The sequence below is a fragment of the Lathamus discolor genome, chromosome 6 (genome assembly GCF_037157495.1).
Source record: "Lathamus discolor isolate bLatDis1 chromosome 6, bLatDis1.hap1, whole genome shotgun sequence".
Lineage (NCBI taxonomy): Eukaryota > Metazoa > Chordata > Aves > Psittaciformes > Psittacidae > Lathamus > Lathamus discolor.
The window spans coordinates 88,307,259-88,323,577 of NC_088889.1; the positions used below are offsets into that span (position 1 = coordinate 88,307,259).

The 16,319-nt window shown below is 45.9% G+C and overlaps 1 protein-coding gene and 1 long non-coding RNA gene across 3 annotated transcripts in view; one reads left to right on the forward strand and one right to left on the reverse strand.

Moving 5' to 3' along the window:
• Window positions 1-5,981: 5,981 nt before the first annotated feature.
• LOC136016866 (uncharacterized) lies at window positions 5,982-9,418 on the reverse strand. Its single transcript, XR_010613732.1, has 3 exons — window positions 9,226-9,418; window positions 7,936-7,984; window positions 5,982-6,373 (listed from the first exon to the last, which is right to left on the reverse strand). It is a non-coding gene; the product is annotated as an uncharacterized LOC136016866 (long non-coding RNA).
• The window catches only part of FOXK1 (forkhead box K1), a 56,832-nt gene continuing 49,328 nt past the window's right edge, over window positions 8,816-16,319 (forward strand). The window contains exon 1 of one of the 2 annotated variants that reach the window (XM_065684563.1): window positions 8,816-9,308. In XM_065684563.1, coding sequence (XP_065540635.1) covers window positions 8,917-9,308 — 392 coding nt within the window. In that variant the 5' untranslated portion in view covers window positions 8,816-8,916. The remainder of the gene's footprint in view (window positions 9,309-16,319) is intronic. The other variant, XM_065684564.1, reaches the window with a different exon arrangement.

A 16,319-nucleotide genomic window follows, 5' to 3' on the forward strand; every position in this document is an offset into this window, starting at 1 on the left:
AGCCAAGATGTTCCTGGAAGGATGAGATGCGGATTCATGTGTGCTCAGGAAGGGGCAGCATCTCTTCTTTTTAGCTGGAGGCAGGAAAGGGTAAACCAGAGACTCCCCTTAGCCTCTTAGCTAACAAAATCAGCAGTAAACCTCCCCTGCTTACACCTACAGTAATCCCTCCTCTTGTTCTTGCAAACCTAGTTTGCTCTTCATTCTTGTGCATGTATCTGCAAATAGGTGATTATTCATGTTAGACCCTGCCAATAAATTATATGCTTTTTATTTGTTTCCCTTCCTTACGGAGTCAGTTTGCAGCATGTAGAAAGGGTTGAGGCAACACCTTGTTGGCCACATAAAACAAGTTATTATTGAGCATGGCCCCTCTTTATTGCAAAAGGAGTCCTCAGAAGATGCAAGTAGCTGGAATATGGGTATCTTCATGACCATAAAAATTTCATTTTACTTTTATTGCTGTTGAAAAGCGCTGGATAGGTGCATTTCTCATCCAGCTGATTAATCTGAGGGTAGAGGCCACCGCACCAACAATTACAGAGAGATGTACCTTTGTGCGTGCAGAAGCAGCGTGTCTTGACCTCTTTGCAAAAGAAAATCAAAGGCAAAGTGTTGCTAGAATCGAAGCACAAAGAATACCCTCTCTTTTTCATCTGAGACTCCAGCACAGGCTTGCTACGCCCACTTAAGGCTCCTTTCAGCTCCCAACATGCCTCCGGGTTGCCTAGCAATCCTAACAATATTTTATGAGGCCTTATTCCAGAGGCACATTTTGCTAATGCTAGATTTTAGCTAAAAGCTCCAGGAGAAGCAGGGAGGAAGCCTGAGATAGCATCATCCCAATTTATTGCAGCCAGGAGACAGAGAGAAAGAATAAAATACCAAATTACCATGATGGGCATTTAGCTTTGAGCAACCTGCTCTAGTGGAAGGTGTTCCTGCCCATGGCAGGGGGCTGGAACTCGATGAGCTTTAAGGTCCCTTCCAACCCAAACCGTATTCTGATTTTATGATTCGATGTTGGGAATTAAATGTGCTGAAGGGACCATGGGCTCTAGCATGGCTCAGAGAGCCTGGGGAGAGCCACAGCCTCTGGTCCCCCACTGCTTGGGCTGGTCACACAGCAAAGCCCTTTGGCATCCCCAAAATCAGTGTGTTTGGGGCTGTGGGTTCTAGGCTCCTGCAGCAGCAGACCATGGGGTCTGTGCTTGCCAAGGTGATGCATTAAACTGGCATGGCCAGTAAAATCTAGATGCTGAGCAGGGATGGGATAGAGACAGGTCTGCTGGCAGAGTAATGGGCAGGTGGAAGGAGGCTGGTGGCAGACGACATCCAGCAAATTACATGCTGAGCTATACGGAAAACAAAGGTACCAACATGCCTAAATCAGTTTCAAATCACATTCCCTCTCTAGGCCCAGACGGATATAAAACCCAGGCATAAACAAGCCCTTGAGATTATAGTCAATGTTTCTGAAGGCTACAGAGTCCCTGTTTTTAGCTTTTAGTTTGGCTAATTCAAACTTTGAGATCCAAACTTTCTATAACTTACTTTTAATGGTTGGGGTTTTGAAATCCTACCTTTAAGAAGAAAAATAACACCTTTAATTTCATCAAAGATTACTTTATAATTGTAATCTCTTGCTAACATAAACCGAACTCAATTCAATCATTAAACCCTTATATGATTACGACTTTGCTGATGAAGAATGGTCTTTGGTTAAATTCAGCAACTGGTTCATTTGTGTAAAACATGTCTTTATAAAGCAAATCGATGGACATGTTTTCATGCCACCTTATTTCTCTCTCCTTGGTCTTGGAGAGTTGGCATTTATCTCAATACGCAGGGTGCACAGGGGTTTTCTTCCAAGCAGGTAAACATGTCCCCTCCTGCCTGTAAAGCAGGCACATTAGCATGAGGGACCTGGTGAGTGAAAATTACTCTAAACTAAAGTAAGATGCATTTCATTGATTTTTTTCCCTGGCCAAGATGAAAGACAAGTAAATTGGATTTTAAAAATCCTTTCACTTTTAATACTCTGTGGTGTTATTAGTAATGTAAGTAAGTGAAACTGTTTATAGCAGTTTTCCTGAAGTTGACAGTGTGCCCTTAAAGTGATGTGTGATGATTGCAAATCCAGGGGTTTCCAGCACTTACGGCAAATTCCCTTATTGCACTAACATATCTAATTAATACAACCAACTGGAAAGGAGGGCGCAGAATGGGAGAAGGATTGAGTTTCATGCTTAATCCAGGATTTTACTGGGAACCGTTAGTGCTGGAAATACCATCAATGGTGAGGTTTCCTCAGAGCTTTAGAAGTGTCTGCAAAGCAACGGGACATCTGCAGCAGAGTCTCTCCCCCAGCATCTTCTCCCAGCTGAGAGGTTCCAGGGATCCCAAAGGATGCTCAGGACCCACTGAAAGCAAAGATGGTTTAGAGGTGCCTTCGCTAGTCCCCAGTGATGCTCAAAGCGAAGAATAGGTCCTCTACTGGCACACTACACTGGCTGAAGTCCAGGGCTCTTCCCACATGGGTCCTTGGACAATGTATCTGGGTCTGAGCTGTATACAGATATATATCATGATATATATCCTGGCTGTATATCATGCATCATCATAGGTGTGAATCAGGATATAAGGTTTGGGACACAGGTCCTGTGTTTTTTGTTTAAATGTTCTGCAATAATAGAAGGCAAATTCTGTAGCTTCACTGGCTCTAGCTTTTTGGCAGATTGTAAAGCAAGATGTTTAAGATCGGCTGCTTCCAACCCTACAGACAATGCATGGAGCTTGTTTTACGCAGCAACAAGCAGTATACGCTACAGTTGCTCATAAAAGTCCAAAACCATATTCCCTTTGGGCTGAAATGCTTCGTGTTTGATATCAGATTTTATACTTACCGGTTCAGTTGGTTTTAGCTGTTGAAAAGCATTTTTCCCTCTTTGCATCGATGGAAAGTGAGAAAATGAGATCATTCAAAAACAACTAAAGCAAATAATTTAGACCTGGCTTGTGTTATGGATTTCACTGAGGTCTAAGTTTCAAGCCAAAATGAAGGTAAGTTAGCTGAATGGGTTTAAAGCTCAAAGCACACAGGCCAGTGCAAATGTTATGTATTCTTTTAACAGCCACCCATGAAATGGTATTGCTTTTGTAAAATTATCTCGACAACAAATGGTCTTGTTCAAGGCTTTCCAAAACGGGTTATCATACATCAGACAGGCTCTGGCTTGGATTCTAGAAAAGCGACAGCATTTCTGCATGGGGAATGAACAAATCATAGAATATCTCAGGGAATGGCAGAGCCTGGGCATCAGATGTTCCTAGGTCTTTATTGTATTTCAGAGAGCTTGCTGTGAAAATATATTCTTGGTAAGTGTGATTTGAAAGGAAAAAATCCCTGTGAAACCTAAATAAACTGTGATAGAAACATTTCCAGCATATTGGAGTTTACCGTAAACAGGATCACAGCTGATTTAAAAATGAAGAAATTCATTACTATAGAAAGAACAATCTTTCCAGGCTGTGCTGCTCTTGGGAGGGAGTGAACAGATGCAGCATCTCATTTAGCCCCATCTCGCCAGGCACTGATGCTGCTGCTCAGCACCCAGCACGAGGCAAACAGCACCTTGCAGCAGGCAGCCCTGACCAAGCAGGATTTAAGGATGCCCATCTTGCACTGGTCCTGCTGTCTGTGTGCCTTTTACTGTCTCTGATACTGCTCCCTTCAGCAGAGCAGCCTATCAGCATTAGGAAAAAAATGGTGGGTTTGTATCCTTTGTGTGCTTTCGGGACCATGAGTGCTCCCACCACATTTCTGACTCACTGGTGGTGTTATTTCTTCAACCTTCTGCTGATTAAAAGCTGTGCAGGAGAAGAAAGAATTCCTCTATCACTATATCACCTCCTCCACAGGCAAACCCTTTCTCATCAGGCCATCTGGATTAAAACTGGCTCAGAGCCACTGTGAAAGATTTGTAAGGCTGTTCTAGTTGAAGAAGGGTGTTTACAGGTTTCCCAGAGGGAATTAGGGCTGTGCTGTGCTCCAGAGACGCTCAGCAGCAGGTCAAATCCTAAATGCCACTGTAAGCCTCACAGGTACCCCCTGGTCAGAGATTCATGTTATGGATGGAGCATCTGCGGGCAGGCAGATTTATATGGGTTGTCCCAGATCAGGACCAAGGGTTGACACTGCAGAGATGTAAGGATCGAGGTTAAAAGTACAAGTCATGCAATCAAATTGAGAAAACAGGTACAAATCTCATGGAAGGCTGGGTTAGACACTGTGCAAGTGTGTGTGTGACAGATACTATCGTACACCTGAGTATGTTTCAAAACAATGAATTCTATTTAACTTCTTGCAGCCGCTTGGTTAAGAAGAAAATCCTATGAGATGTGTAGAAGTGCATTTGCTCCTGTGTCACAGCCCTGTGATTTCCCTGTGACACACAGCAGAATTAAAACCCATCCAGCTGGAGAAGGATGTGAGGCTGCTCCTGAGCGCAGGTGCGTTGGGGAAAGCAGCTCCACAGATACAGGGCACATTGTTCATCACTTATATTGCTGCAAATCATTTTAGACAAAAACCACCACAGCATTTAAAGCCTGCTTACAGCTGACATAACGGGAAAGGAAAAGGGCTGCAGGAAGGTGGGCAGGAATTTGAGGGAACACTGTCCTCTTTTGTATTCTAAGTATTAGTGTGATGCAGATCCTGAAGTCTTTGATCTCTTGCTAATAACGCACACTTTACATAAGTGGAAGCCGTATCATCCTTAAGCCCATTAGACTGGTACTGCGCTCAGGAGAAATGCTGGACTGGACTAGCACAGAGACAGCAGAGTCCTCCTTAGAGTAATTGCTTTCTTTCACTCTTCTCCGCCTTCCCTAGGTCAGGGCTGTGCTTTCCTCACGAGCATCAATGTGTTGCTTAGCTGCTGGGTAAATCCATCAAGCAGCTCACGGCCAGTGTGCAGCTCACATCGTTCCTTTCTGTCAAAGCAGCTTTTCAATCAAGCTTTAGTCTGCGGGTAGAACAGATTTCTTGCAGTACTGAAGCCAGGCAGCTTCTTTGCTGAATTGGGGCTTGATAAATATGTATTCAGTCTCATGTATCAGAATAGCGAGCAACAGCCATATGAAATGCTCTAGAAATGCAGCCTTTCACTTACAGGAACTAAGTGGTTTTAAGCAGACACCATCCAGCAGATAAAGGCAGAAATATACCCTTTTATCACCGTTTTTGCAAGATCTCTGTTTGCCCAATGCAGTGGTATCTGGGTGACCATAACAACCCATTACATTCATTTGCCCACAACTGACAGTGGAAAACAGATTCCTGCTGAATATCGCTGTATTGAAAGAGTCAGCAATGACACTGCCACACAAATATTTGACAAAGGACAGTCAGGTTTTGCACTGCTCTCTTGTGTAATGCCAACTCTACCCCAGCTTCTTTCTGCTCTTGCTGTCCCCTTCACAGCTGCTTGATTTGAATGTTTAATTTCTCCTCCTGGTTCAGATTGCTCTGTTGCACACATGTAACAGAGCAGGGCAGCATCTCAAAATGGCTCTAGGTGTTGCTACAACGTGCCAGGAGGGATTATTTCTGCATGTGCACAGGCAGTCATGCTTGTACATGGTGTCATGCCATGCTAGTGCCTGAGCACAGTCCTGGCTGGAGCAAGCCCACAGCTGGCTAGTTTGGATGGCTGGAGATGGCCAAGGTGCTGTTCCCACATCCAAGTGATGCACCAGTGCTTGGGCCCATCACTGGGGCGGCACAAAAACTCTGCTGTCGTTCCCCTCCCTGCCCCAGTTCCCCCTGGGGCTGCTCCCCACAGTTCGTAGTACCTGGCTGGCAGCTCCAAGCCATCTGAATATTTTGGTAGGCAACTTGTAGAGTCAGGAAGTTCGGCCACACCTGCAGACGTATCTAAAACCCTGCCGAGGAAAATGAACCACTTTAAAGTCAATCCAGCCATACGGGATGAGATTAATTTAATTCAAACAATTTCGAGTGCATTTACATCAGGCATTTACACTGGGGCAGCCAGCTTGACTTTAAGCAGGATTAGCTGACTGGAGGAGCGCAAAGTGTTTCCTTGTCTGAAGGGCCCTTGGTTTGATGCTGTTGCGGGGTGGATTAGAGCTGAGCAGAGCACTCTGTTCCTTGCAGCACAAGGAGCTTAGGGAACGGATGCCGCAGGCGGGAGAGCTGGTGAGACACGATGCTAAGCACAACCCATCAGGCAGCTTGGAGGAATCCTGTTTCTGTACAGCCCTTGATCACATTTTGCATGAAGCTGGGATTTATCTCGGCAGCGGCACTGGCTTTAAACAGCACCTTCCACTCAGAAGAAATTTCCTGGCAGAAAACAAAAAGAGTTGTTAGAAAAATAATCTCACTGACTAGTGCAGCAGGAGCGTCGGTGGCTGCAGAGTGACCGGGACATGTGTGGACGTGCCCATCAGCATCCCCAGCTCTGCAGCCTTGGAGCAGTGAGGCTGCACCAGGTCTGCCCCAGGCGCTCAGGAAGCCTTGGAGCAGCACCACTATCTTCGTAGCAGTCTCACATGCCAGCCCTGGGGTTATTCCCCGACAGGAGCTGCAGAAATCTGTAGCCTGTATCCAATGTGGGAGAGGTAATGGGACCCAGCCCTGGCAGAAACATGCCTCTTGGCCCCACATCAGACGGCTGCATGGGTCCACAGGGCTGCCTGCAACCCCTGTAGTTAGAAACCACCCTGCTCCTGCCCATGCGGGGTTGGCTCCTGCCTTGCCAGCCTGCCTGCCTGCAATGCATTTTCCCATGCAGCTAAGGAAACACTTATTGGCAACGTCTGGTAACAGCCTCACCCTATTTCTGACCCTTTTAAGACCCTTCTGGTCCAACAACACAATTTCGGGTTTTAGAAAAGCCTTAGACGTGACTAAAATCTTTCTGGTGCTGTTTTCCCTTTTTCTTTTGACAGGTCAAACGCTGCTCTGATAGGAGGTCTCACCTTGCCTGCTCCCACACCCCTGCCTACCAGCTTGGGTCCATTTTTAAGCACACTTAACGGCACTCTCATCCTGGTGTGAGCAGGCGAAAGGCTTGAGCCAGCTCTCCGGTCAGGCAGCAAGTGTCTCTGGCTCTCACCTACCAGATGGCCAGATTTTACTTTCTGACCACGATTTTTTGCTGATGCTGAGCAATTTGGGGCAGAAGAGCTCCCCACAGGGGACCAGGTTATGCCACTGCTGTGTGCTGTGACCATGTTTATTCGTTTCACGCCACCTTCCAGCACTATTTCAGCTCTAATTTAATTCCAGGCTTCTAGGATAACCACTTCTCATGACCACCTCCATCCTCCTCATGCCCCTTCCAGGGATGCTTTTCCTCCCTCTCCGGCACTGCGGACTACAACCTTTCGCCATGCCTGGGTTGGCTGAGTCTTGCTTGAGAGGAGACACTGCTGTGTAGGAAGTGGTATCAGTGCTGTGTTAGATGGTACTTTTCTTTCTTCCTCTCGGTTGGTATTGAACTGTAGTGGCAAAGAGCACTCTTACTGAAGATGATGTCTTGGGTGAGATGTCTAACTCAGGTCCCGACTGCTCAGCAGTCATTAAACATCTCAGGGAAGATGTTCCAGGAACAGGGATGTTAACCTTGCGGTCCTGGACTGATTCCAGCTCGTTTAATTACAGTCTTCACAGCCGAAATTTGCTCCGCACTTTTGACCGGTTATGGGATTTTCTTTCACCGTCTCCTCTAAGCTGTTCAGCAGCCTTGCTCCGAGCTGCTGCATTCCCCACACGAGCTGAAGCAATAAGCAATTACGGTTGCTCCCTCTCCCAAGATTATGAAATTCATGGCATTTTCTGGTTACTTAACAATTCAGGATCCTGCAATGTACTATGTGCTCGCCTATACAGAAACGTTTTACCTGTTTAATCTGGATACTCTAACAGCACCGAGAATCCAAATACGTGCTGCTGTTGAAAAAGAACATGATCTTTATCATTCGCAGAAGTGAATATAATACATAATAACATCATAATAACACATATAATATAGAAAAATATAAAAAGTAATTTGAAGTAAGAAATAATATGAGCTAAACAACCTACACACATTCCCTTATAATGAAAAACTACCAGTATAAAGCTAAACTGTGTGAGCATAAAGCTTATATGAGTATAAAGCTGTATAAAGCTATAGGAGTATAAAATCACTGTATGAGTACATACATATATATAGGTGTGTGCATATATATATATATATATATATATACACACATAGGCCCTATAAAAGTGGTTTAAGGTGTTTTAAACTTACACCCTTGTGTATCTGGGATGAATCTCCAGAGGCCCCTTCCAACCCTAATGATTCCGTGACTCTCCCCCATCAGCCACCCTTTGCCAACAGTCCAGGGCTGTTAAAATCGTGTTGCGATTAAATCCCCACCGGACAGCGTGCAGGGGGTCTGGTGTCGCGACACGAATCCTAGGCTGGACCGCACACACAGCAGCTCAGCACACAGTGCAGGCGATGCGGTGTGTGGATGCGCCCCGCTCCCGCAGGCAGCCCGAAGCAGGGCCGGGTTTGGGGTGCGGGCACCCCGCCAACACAGGGGGGTGGTTCTGAGGCGATTTTGCAGCCGGGCTCCGGGCCGCCCCCAGCACCTGCCCGAGGAGCGGGCCCAGCGCGGCCGGGGCCTGCAGGAGGCGCCGCGGCTCCGCCGCTGCCAGCTCCTGCCCCACGCCACAAATCGCGGCGGGGCGGCCGGGCCTGGCGCTGCTGCCGGGGACGCAGGGGAAGGAGGCAGCGGTAGCGGGCTCGGCTCTTCTGCCGCTCCGCCCCGCTTCCCCGCCCCGCCGGCTCCGCCCCGGAGGCCGGCACGCTGGCTCGCTCCCTGCCTGGGAACATGGCCGAAGTCGGGGAGGACAGCAGCGGGGCGCGGGCTCTGCTGGCGCTGCGCTCGGCGCCCTGCAGCCCCGCCGCGGCGCCCCCTCCCGGGCCGCCGCCCCCGGCCGGGCCGCCCGCCGCCGCCGCCGCCTGCGCCGGCCCGGTGCTGGCGCGGCTGCAGGGCCGCGAGTTCGAGTTCCTCATGCGGCAGCCGGCCGTCACCATAGGCCGCAACTCCTCGCAGGGCTCGGTGGACGTCAACATGGGGCACTCCAGCTTCATCTCCCGGCGGCACCTGCAGCTCAGCTTCCAGGAGCCGCACTTTTACCTGCGCTGCCTCGGCAAGAACGGCGTCTTCGTGGACGGTGCCTTCCAGCGCCGCGGCGGCCCGGCCCTGCAGCTCCCGCCGCAGTGAGTGCCGCCGACGCGGGCCGGGTCAGGGGCGGCGGCACCGCGGGGAGGCGGCGGGGGCCCGCGGGGCAGGGCCCGCTTCGAAGGGAGAGCCCGAGGCCTGCGGGGAGGAACCGAGGGCCTGAGGGGGCGGAGAGGGACCCATCCGCCCCCGACAGGGGACGCGGGGCTGGGTGGGGAAGGGCTCCCTCCGAGGAAGGGGGTAGTGAGGGGGGTCCTTCAGTCAGAGAGGTGTGTCTGCCCCTCGGGGGGAACGTGGCTGTGCCTGAGGTGATGGTGAGGGTCCACTGCTGATGAAGGGGATAGTGAGGGGTCCCCCCCTGACCACAGAGGGCCTGGGGAAAGGTGAGCGAACGCCTCTGAAGAAGGTGGTCTTGGGGCCCTCCGCAGACCACAGAGAGCCTGAGGGGATGGTGAGGCTCTCCTTGCTTGAAGCTGGTCATGGAGGGTGAGGGACCCTCTCTCTGCACAGTGATCCTCACCTGATGGAGGGCCTGAGATGGCCGTGAGTGGTGTCCGCCTTAGCATGTGGATCCACCTAAGCGTCAACAGGGGATGGCCTCACCTTCCCAGTCTTGCTTGTCATCCGTGACGGAAAAGGGGGTGATGTTTATCAGGGCTGGGGCTGCTCCCTCTGAGGGAACAGCATCTGGGGAAAAAGCGTCTGGAGCCCCTTGCACTCGTTCAGCAAGACTGTGCCTCATGGTCATCATCCTCCATGCCTGCCTGCTGACAGACTCATGGTCAACTGGTGGCCCTTGAGGGGGTTTCCAAAAGATAAATGACAGAGGAAGACTTGTGAGTGGGCTAAAGCTTGCTACTCCCATGGCTTGTCTTCCCTGGAAAAGATCTAGTGGAAAAAGCTGGAAGAACAGTTTGCCAGAGTGCTTATGTTAGGGTTGATAAGTTGAATGTGCCTGGTGTCTCCCTGGGGCAACAGGAACAAAGAGGGAGTTGGGCCAGGCCAGAGGTGATGTTGCTCACCAGGACTCCTGGAGAGCAGGCACCCAAGGTGTCCTTGCTCCACTGAGGAAGGGGAGTGGGCTGCATTAGGGTTTCTGTGCTAGGAACAAGGTGGGTGTGCTGTGGTTTAGATAAACCCTTGCAGGAAGAGGAGTGGGGTTGACGTTGATCTATTTCTTCCTCTGAAAACATTGTTTATGGTTGCTGAGCGCTGTCTAACGACTGCAGTGCTTCACCCCAGGGGTGGCATAGAGGTAGTGGTGGGTGATGTAATTCCTGCATGCATCTCTTCAGGTCATACCAGGCAGGCTGTCTCATGCCATCTCTGAGTGAAAAGGCGCTGTAAAGGCAGGAGAATAGGGTTTTGTTGTTTGTATAAAACATCTGTTTTCATCTGGCAGTTCTTGGCTTTGGTACTGTTTACCTTGAGCACCAGGGTCCTGGAGTTATCCCTCTCTGGACAGCCTGTTGCTCAGGGGAGGGTTTTTTAATTACTCATTTCCTCTGCAGGCTGCTTCATTTTGTACTTTGTAATTTAGTTATAACTCCCTAGCTGCTCACTTTGAGGCGTTTTGGTTTGTAGCATGTTTCATTTTCTAAAAGAGATGTCCTTTAGTGGCTGTTTAATTAATCTTGCTTTGTAAAACAAGACCACCCGAAGCCCAGGGCATTTCTCTTGTCAGTCCCTCTGGCTTTGGGTTTATCTGTGCAAGCTTTCTCCTCCCTGTCATTTTGTTTCTTCAGTTGGTTAATCATAAGCACTGTGCTCGAAAACTCTCTCGAGCAGCAGCTTGGTTGCTTACTTCTCTCCCCTTCCATTTGCTCGTTACTCCTGGAGGGGGAACGGCAGTTTTCCTTCTTCATCACTTTAAAGGGAGGAGTTTAATGTACAGTTATGAACTCTGCACAATAAGGCATCCTCTTTGCTTGGCCGCTGCTTGAGCTACATAAATAAACTTGATGCTCCTCCCTTTCTGACTTCTAGAGTAGGAAAATGTTTTGCATCAATCTAAAGGAATTTGCCCCCTTGCTTCTAACAGGTAAACAACTACTTTCCTTCTTCTGGCCAGTCAAGGATTTGTAACCCAGACCAGGAGAAATCCTGTTCAAGCTTGGTATACGGAGTCTTGATTGAGGCTTTACTGTTCTCCTGTCCACTGCTGATCTCTGCTCTTGAAGTCAGACAGTTCCCTTCCAGTCACCCTCTCCACATGCATACGCACACACACAAATCTCTCCCCAGTAAGCAAAACAAAGGGCTGGTTGGTGCCATTTCTTTTCTGTTAGAGGAGCCTGTGTGCTTACTGCTAGCCAACTGATACTGTCAGAAGTAGGACAGAGTGAAGATAGGCTGTAGTACACAGTTTACAGTACAAACCACTGTTTTTTGTAAACTTTATTATAAGGTAACGCTACTTCCCTGTTTAACACAGCCACACCACCTCCATGTACCAGCAGAATATACAGTTTATGTTAAATTTCAGGAAATAATGGCCATTCCAATGAATGATTTAGACGGGAGGTCTTGGTAATCTCTGAAGAAGCAGTTGCTTGAATAGCTGTCCCCTCCGACCTGTGAAGGATAGCAGAAATGTGCCAAGTCCTGTTTCTTTATGACCAATGCAGTCACTTGTGCTGTTATATTACAAGCAAAGGAGATGCTTGTGCATTATGAGGTCATGAATGGAAGCAGGAAAAAAAAACCAAAAAGCATCTTTCAGATGTAATTCATACTGCTTGTTTAAAAAGTAGACCTTGGACTCAGATATTCTGCTTCTGAGGTTTCTTCTCACTTGACTTTTTCTGTATGAAACTTCTAACTTTAGGAGTAGTTATTCCTAAAATTTTTGGGGAAACTTGTCTGGAGGAGTGGGGAAAAGTTTCTGAGACCTTTCTGGAAGACTACACCTACCTCCTTACACAACAGACCTGTTCAAAGTCAAGGGCCTTTGAAAAGTTCCGTATCATTTCCTCCATCGACATCATGTGCATGTATAATCTGACCAGAGTTTCACTGCTGGGTGGGAGTATCATTTTGCACAGCTGTGTTGTTATGGAAGATTATATTTCACTGATGTGATGACATTACTATGAAGTATAATTAAACAGTAATAACCAACAAGGAGGGCATTTCCTAGAGGTTAATGGCACTTAGGAATAAAGTGGGTGGAAGAGTAGAGGGCCCAGAATACAGCTGAAAACCCCATAATCTGTTTAATGAGTGCCACACTACAGCAGGCATTACAAATATAAATGAAGGTGAAATGATGGAGGCACTTACATCAAAAATAAGTGCTTTCAATCAAATTAAAGATGGCTGGGAACTTTTTTTAGCTGCGCTAGTGGAAACTGGAAATCTGTGGATGAATATCTGGGTATTTCTGTAGAAAGAAAGGAGAAACTCTAGATTATCGGTAGGAGATGCACTAGATTTTAAAGTATGTTGATTTGATTTACAAGCCAAAATGTAAGATAGAGCAGGAATACTGGGTAGCTGGAGTACTTTTTCCTGCTGAAGACAGTAATTTCCCCCCCAAATTTATAGTGTTTATAGGATCAGGTTAATATTGAATAATTATCTTTGTTATCTTAAAAACTGACTCCGTATTTTTAAAGTGACAATAACAAGTTAGAGACTTCCAGTAACTAAAATAAGCATTTATTTTATTTATATCCCCCACCCATCCCCCTGAACCAAGAGAACTGAAGCAGTTGAAAGTGAAGCTTGCTAACCTGAATTTTAAGCAGCTGTGGGTCAGGTTTTCCAATGCTCCTAAGTACAAAAGTTCTGTTGACTAAAACCTGCAAATGTTGATTGAGCATAACCTGATAATAGCACTTGAGCTTTCTGAACTGGAAACTCAATAGATTGGAAAATGGTGCTTGTCTGGGAATATTTCATGGGATATTTGCTTATTGCTTCTGTGACCCTTTTGTATTTTTGCAGTAGCGATATTAATGGAGCTTGAAGTTTGTGTTTTTCAGTGTAAATGAATACTACCAGTATGAGATTTCTAGGTGTAAAAATAAGTTTTTAACCTGTAGTTCTTTCAGCATTTAGGAAAGGGAAGAAATAAAGAAGGCGCTTTTTAGTTTGAACATAAAATACAAGAGAAGTAAATAAATTGATGTATGAAATAGATTAAAACATGGAACTAAAATAAAAGAAATATGTATATAAGCCCCATTATAAATTGAAAACTTACCATGCATGGGAAGTTTTATTAAGAGCATGCTGCTTTATTTATAGTGGGATTTTCCTAGGTACTTAATAAACCTGACAAAAATAAATAGCCCAATAGTCTGAGCACATATCCAGATGCTGATCCCACAGATTCTTGTGTGTGTGTTAATCTTTCTGCATTGTGGGTACACAAATTCACTTCAGCGTTTGAGTAGTAGGGATGTTTTTGCAGTTAGGATTTCATAACCAAGCAGAAAATGGAGAGCTAAATCCAACAGTCTTTTTCACTTCCTTCTGTAAGGGAGGTGATCATACAGTCTGTTAGCCAGTAACTTGAGGGACTAATAAAGAATCTAATCCAGAATTCTAATAAAGAATATAATCTAGAAGAATGAAGATTTACCCAGCATGTTGCAGTGTTTTGATCAGCTTGCTAACCACTCGGCCTCCATTGTTGTGGTTAGGGTGATGCCATCATGGTGTGTATGAGTGTGGTATCCTTACATCTCAGAGGGAACTGCAAGCCGTACATGCACATACTAAGGAAATGCTGTGACCACATAACCACGACTACAGAACTAGTTGTTTCTGAAATGCTGCATATGTATGTTGACTCTGATAATTTTACTTCTTAAATATTGCATAATCTGCATTTGCAACTATTTCTTTTTTTGTTCTTTGAAGTGCATCATTTGCTTTGCTGCAACTTGTGGATGGTGGTTTTACTCTCACTTAGGAACTCTTTTAAAGATTTGCTGTCTCAGTGCTTCATCTTATATTTTTCTTGTGTCCTTATTTGATTTCAGGCTGTCTTTGAGAACAGGTTTTTTTTGTTGCACAGCGAGATAGTGATAAAGAATTACTAGGTTTTAATTATGGACTTTATGTCAAGTAATAAGTTTTGGCTAAGCTCAATTTGTCACAGGTTATATTAAATGTTTAAGGAAAGTTTCTCTCATGTGAAAATACAGCTCAATTTGTTGATTCAAAAATAGCTGTGCTGTAGGTCAGGTTGTGAATATAAACTAACACTATGCAAAACTCAGTGTGTGCTCTCTTATGTATTCTTTTAAATCAAGCTTGGCTCATTTTAGCTGATGTGTTGATTATGAAAAGATTAATTTAACCAGAACATGCCACACTTGTCTTGAACATTCTTGTGCAGGGTCTCAGCTGTAAAGGCTTAAATGTAGATTCAAGTTGCTCTGGTGTAACTTCCTTGTGTTAACAAACTCTCAATCATGACATGTATGCTTAGCTGACTGTGGGATTCTTCCAGTTGGTACTGATGTGTGTTTATATAAATCTTGGGGATGAGTGAACGCGCGAGTCTTTGCTTTTATGAAAACAGGAATAAAAATGATGAGATCTATAGTAATTCATATCTCAGATATTCTGGTGCCAGCTGTGTGAGCATCCTCACTGCGCAGTGTCTGTTTTGACTTCTGGCAACAAATCAAAAGAATGCTTTTTTGCCTTTTTTTCTTTTTTCTGTTTCCTTTACAGAAAATGGGACACACAGCCTTGCACCGAATAACTGAAAGCATAAATGACAACCAGATTAATGGGATTGTTTTCTTTGTAAGCAAGCTCCTAGTAACTGCTGCCATAGCCCTTTGGCGTCAGAGCTCTTCTGTGGGATGCTAAATTCTCTTGCTCGGTGTTGCAGTTTCCTGGAGGAGTAGATGTGGCAACAGGATGTTGGTAAAGAACAGGAAACTACTTGAATTTGCTACTTATGCCATGCAAATGAAGGCCTGCTACTGGCCCATGTGTAGTAATTAGTGTGTGCTATCGACAGAAGTGTTTGTAGCAGCTGCAGAGAGTGGAGTTTGGCGAGTGTGTTCAGCTGAGTGCCTGGGGGGTTGCACTCTGATCCTGTGGGTAGCAGAGGTGACACAAACTGGTTAGGTGCTTGTTAAACCACTGCTTGAGAGTTGACAGCTCCAGCTGAGTTCCAGTCTTATTCAGGCTGGATCTCTACTGGCACTCGGGTCCATATCAGTTTTTCTGACATGCTAATTTACTTTGAGGTCCTTCTTGCTCTAATGTCTGAGCAGGCAGCGACTGGGTGTTCTGCCATGGGGCAACATAACCCAAAATACTTAGCAGACCAGACTTCACCTTACTGCTGGTTAGATGTGGATGAGCCAACTTTCCCTTCCCAAACCAAGTGGAAATGTGGTTTAAAAAAAAGAAAAGTCATGTGCTTTTGAGCTGGCAACATTAATGAAAAGGCAGAGGAATTATCTCATTTGCTTTTAGTACAGATTATTTCCTCTCCTTTTCCTTAAAAGCAGCTCAAAGCACAGAAGCTTCTCTTGCATGTAGCCATACCTAACACCAGCTTTGTTTTATGTGATTTTGCCTTAGTCCCCATGCGTCTAGGAGTTTCCTGAGGTTGCAGGTTCATGGGTAGGAATCCACTTCAGAATTCGTACTTCAAAGAAAGAAAAGTGTGAAAGCAAAATACACTGTAGATTTTAGTATATAGTGTATTAGTCTATAGTGTGTAGACTTAGCCTACAGTGTATATTCTATAGTGTAGTTAAGGGCTTTGTTGTCTTACAATTGCGTATGTCTAGGAGAGGGGGAGCAAATGCCTGAAGAGCCCACTGAACGATGTCTCCTGAATGTCGGCTATGAAAAAGTATCTTTTAAGGTACTTCCAGACTTGGTTAATTGACTAATTGTGAGTACAAATTATTGTGTGGTCTTAACGCATTCACTTCAGTCAGTAATTCAGTATTAATCACTGAATAGTGTTTTCAAGCATTCAGAAGTCTCCCTGTATCAGTTCACTGATCAAAGCAGATTGATGAGATGCTTATAGAGCAGGTAAATCACTTAGGTAAAGGCAAGTG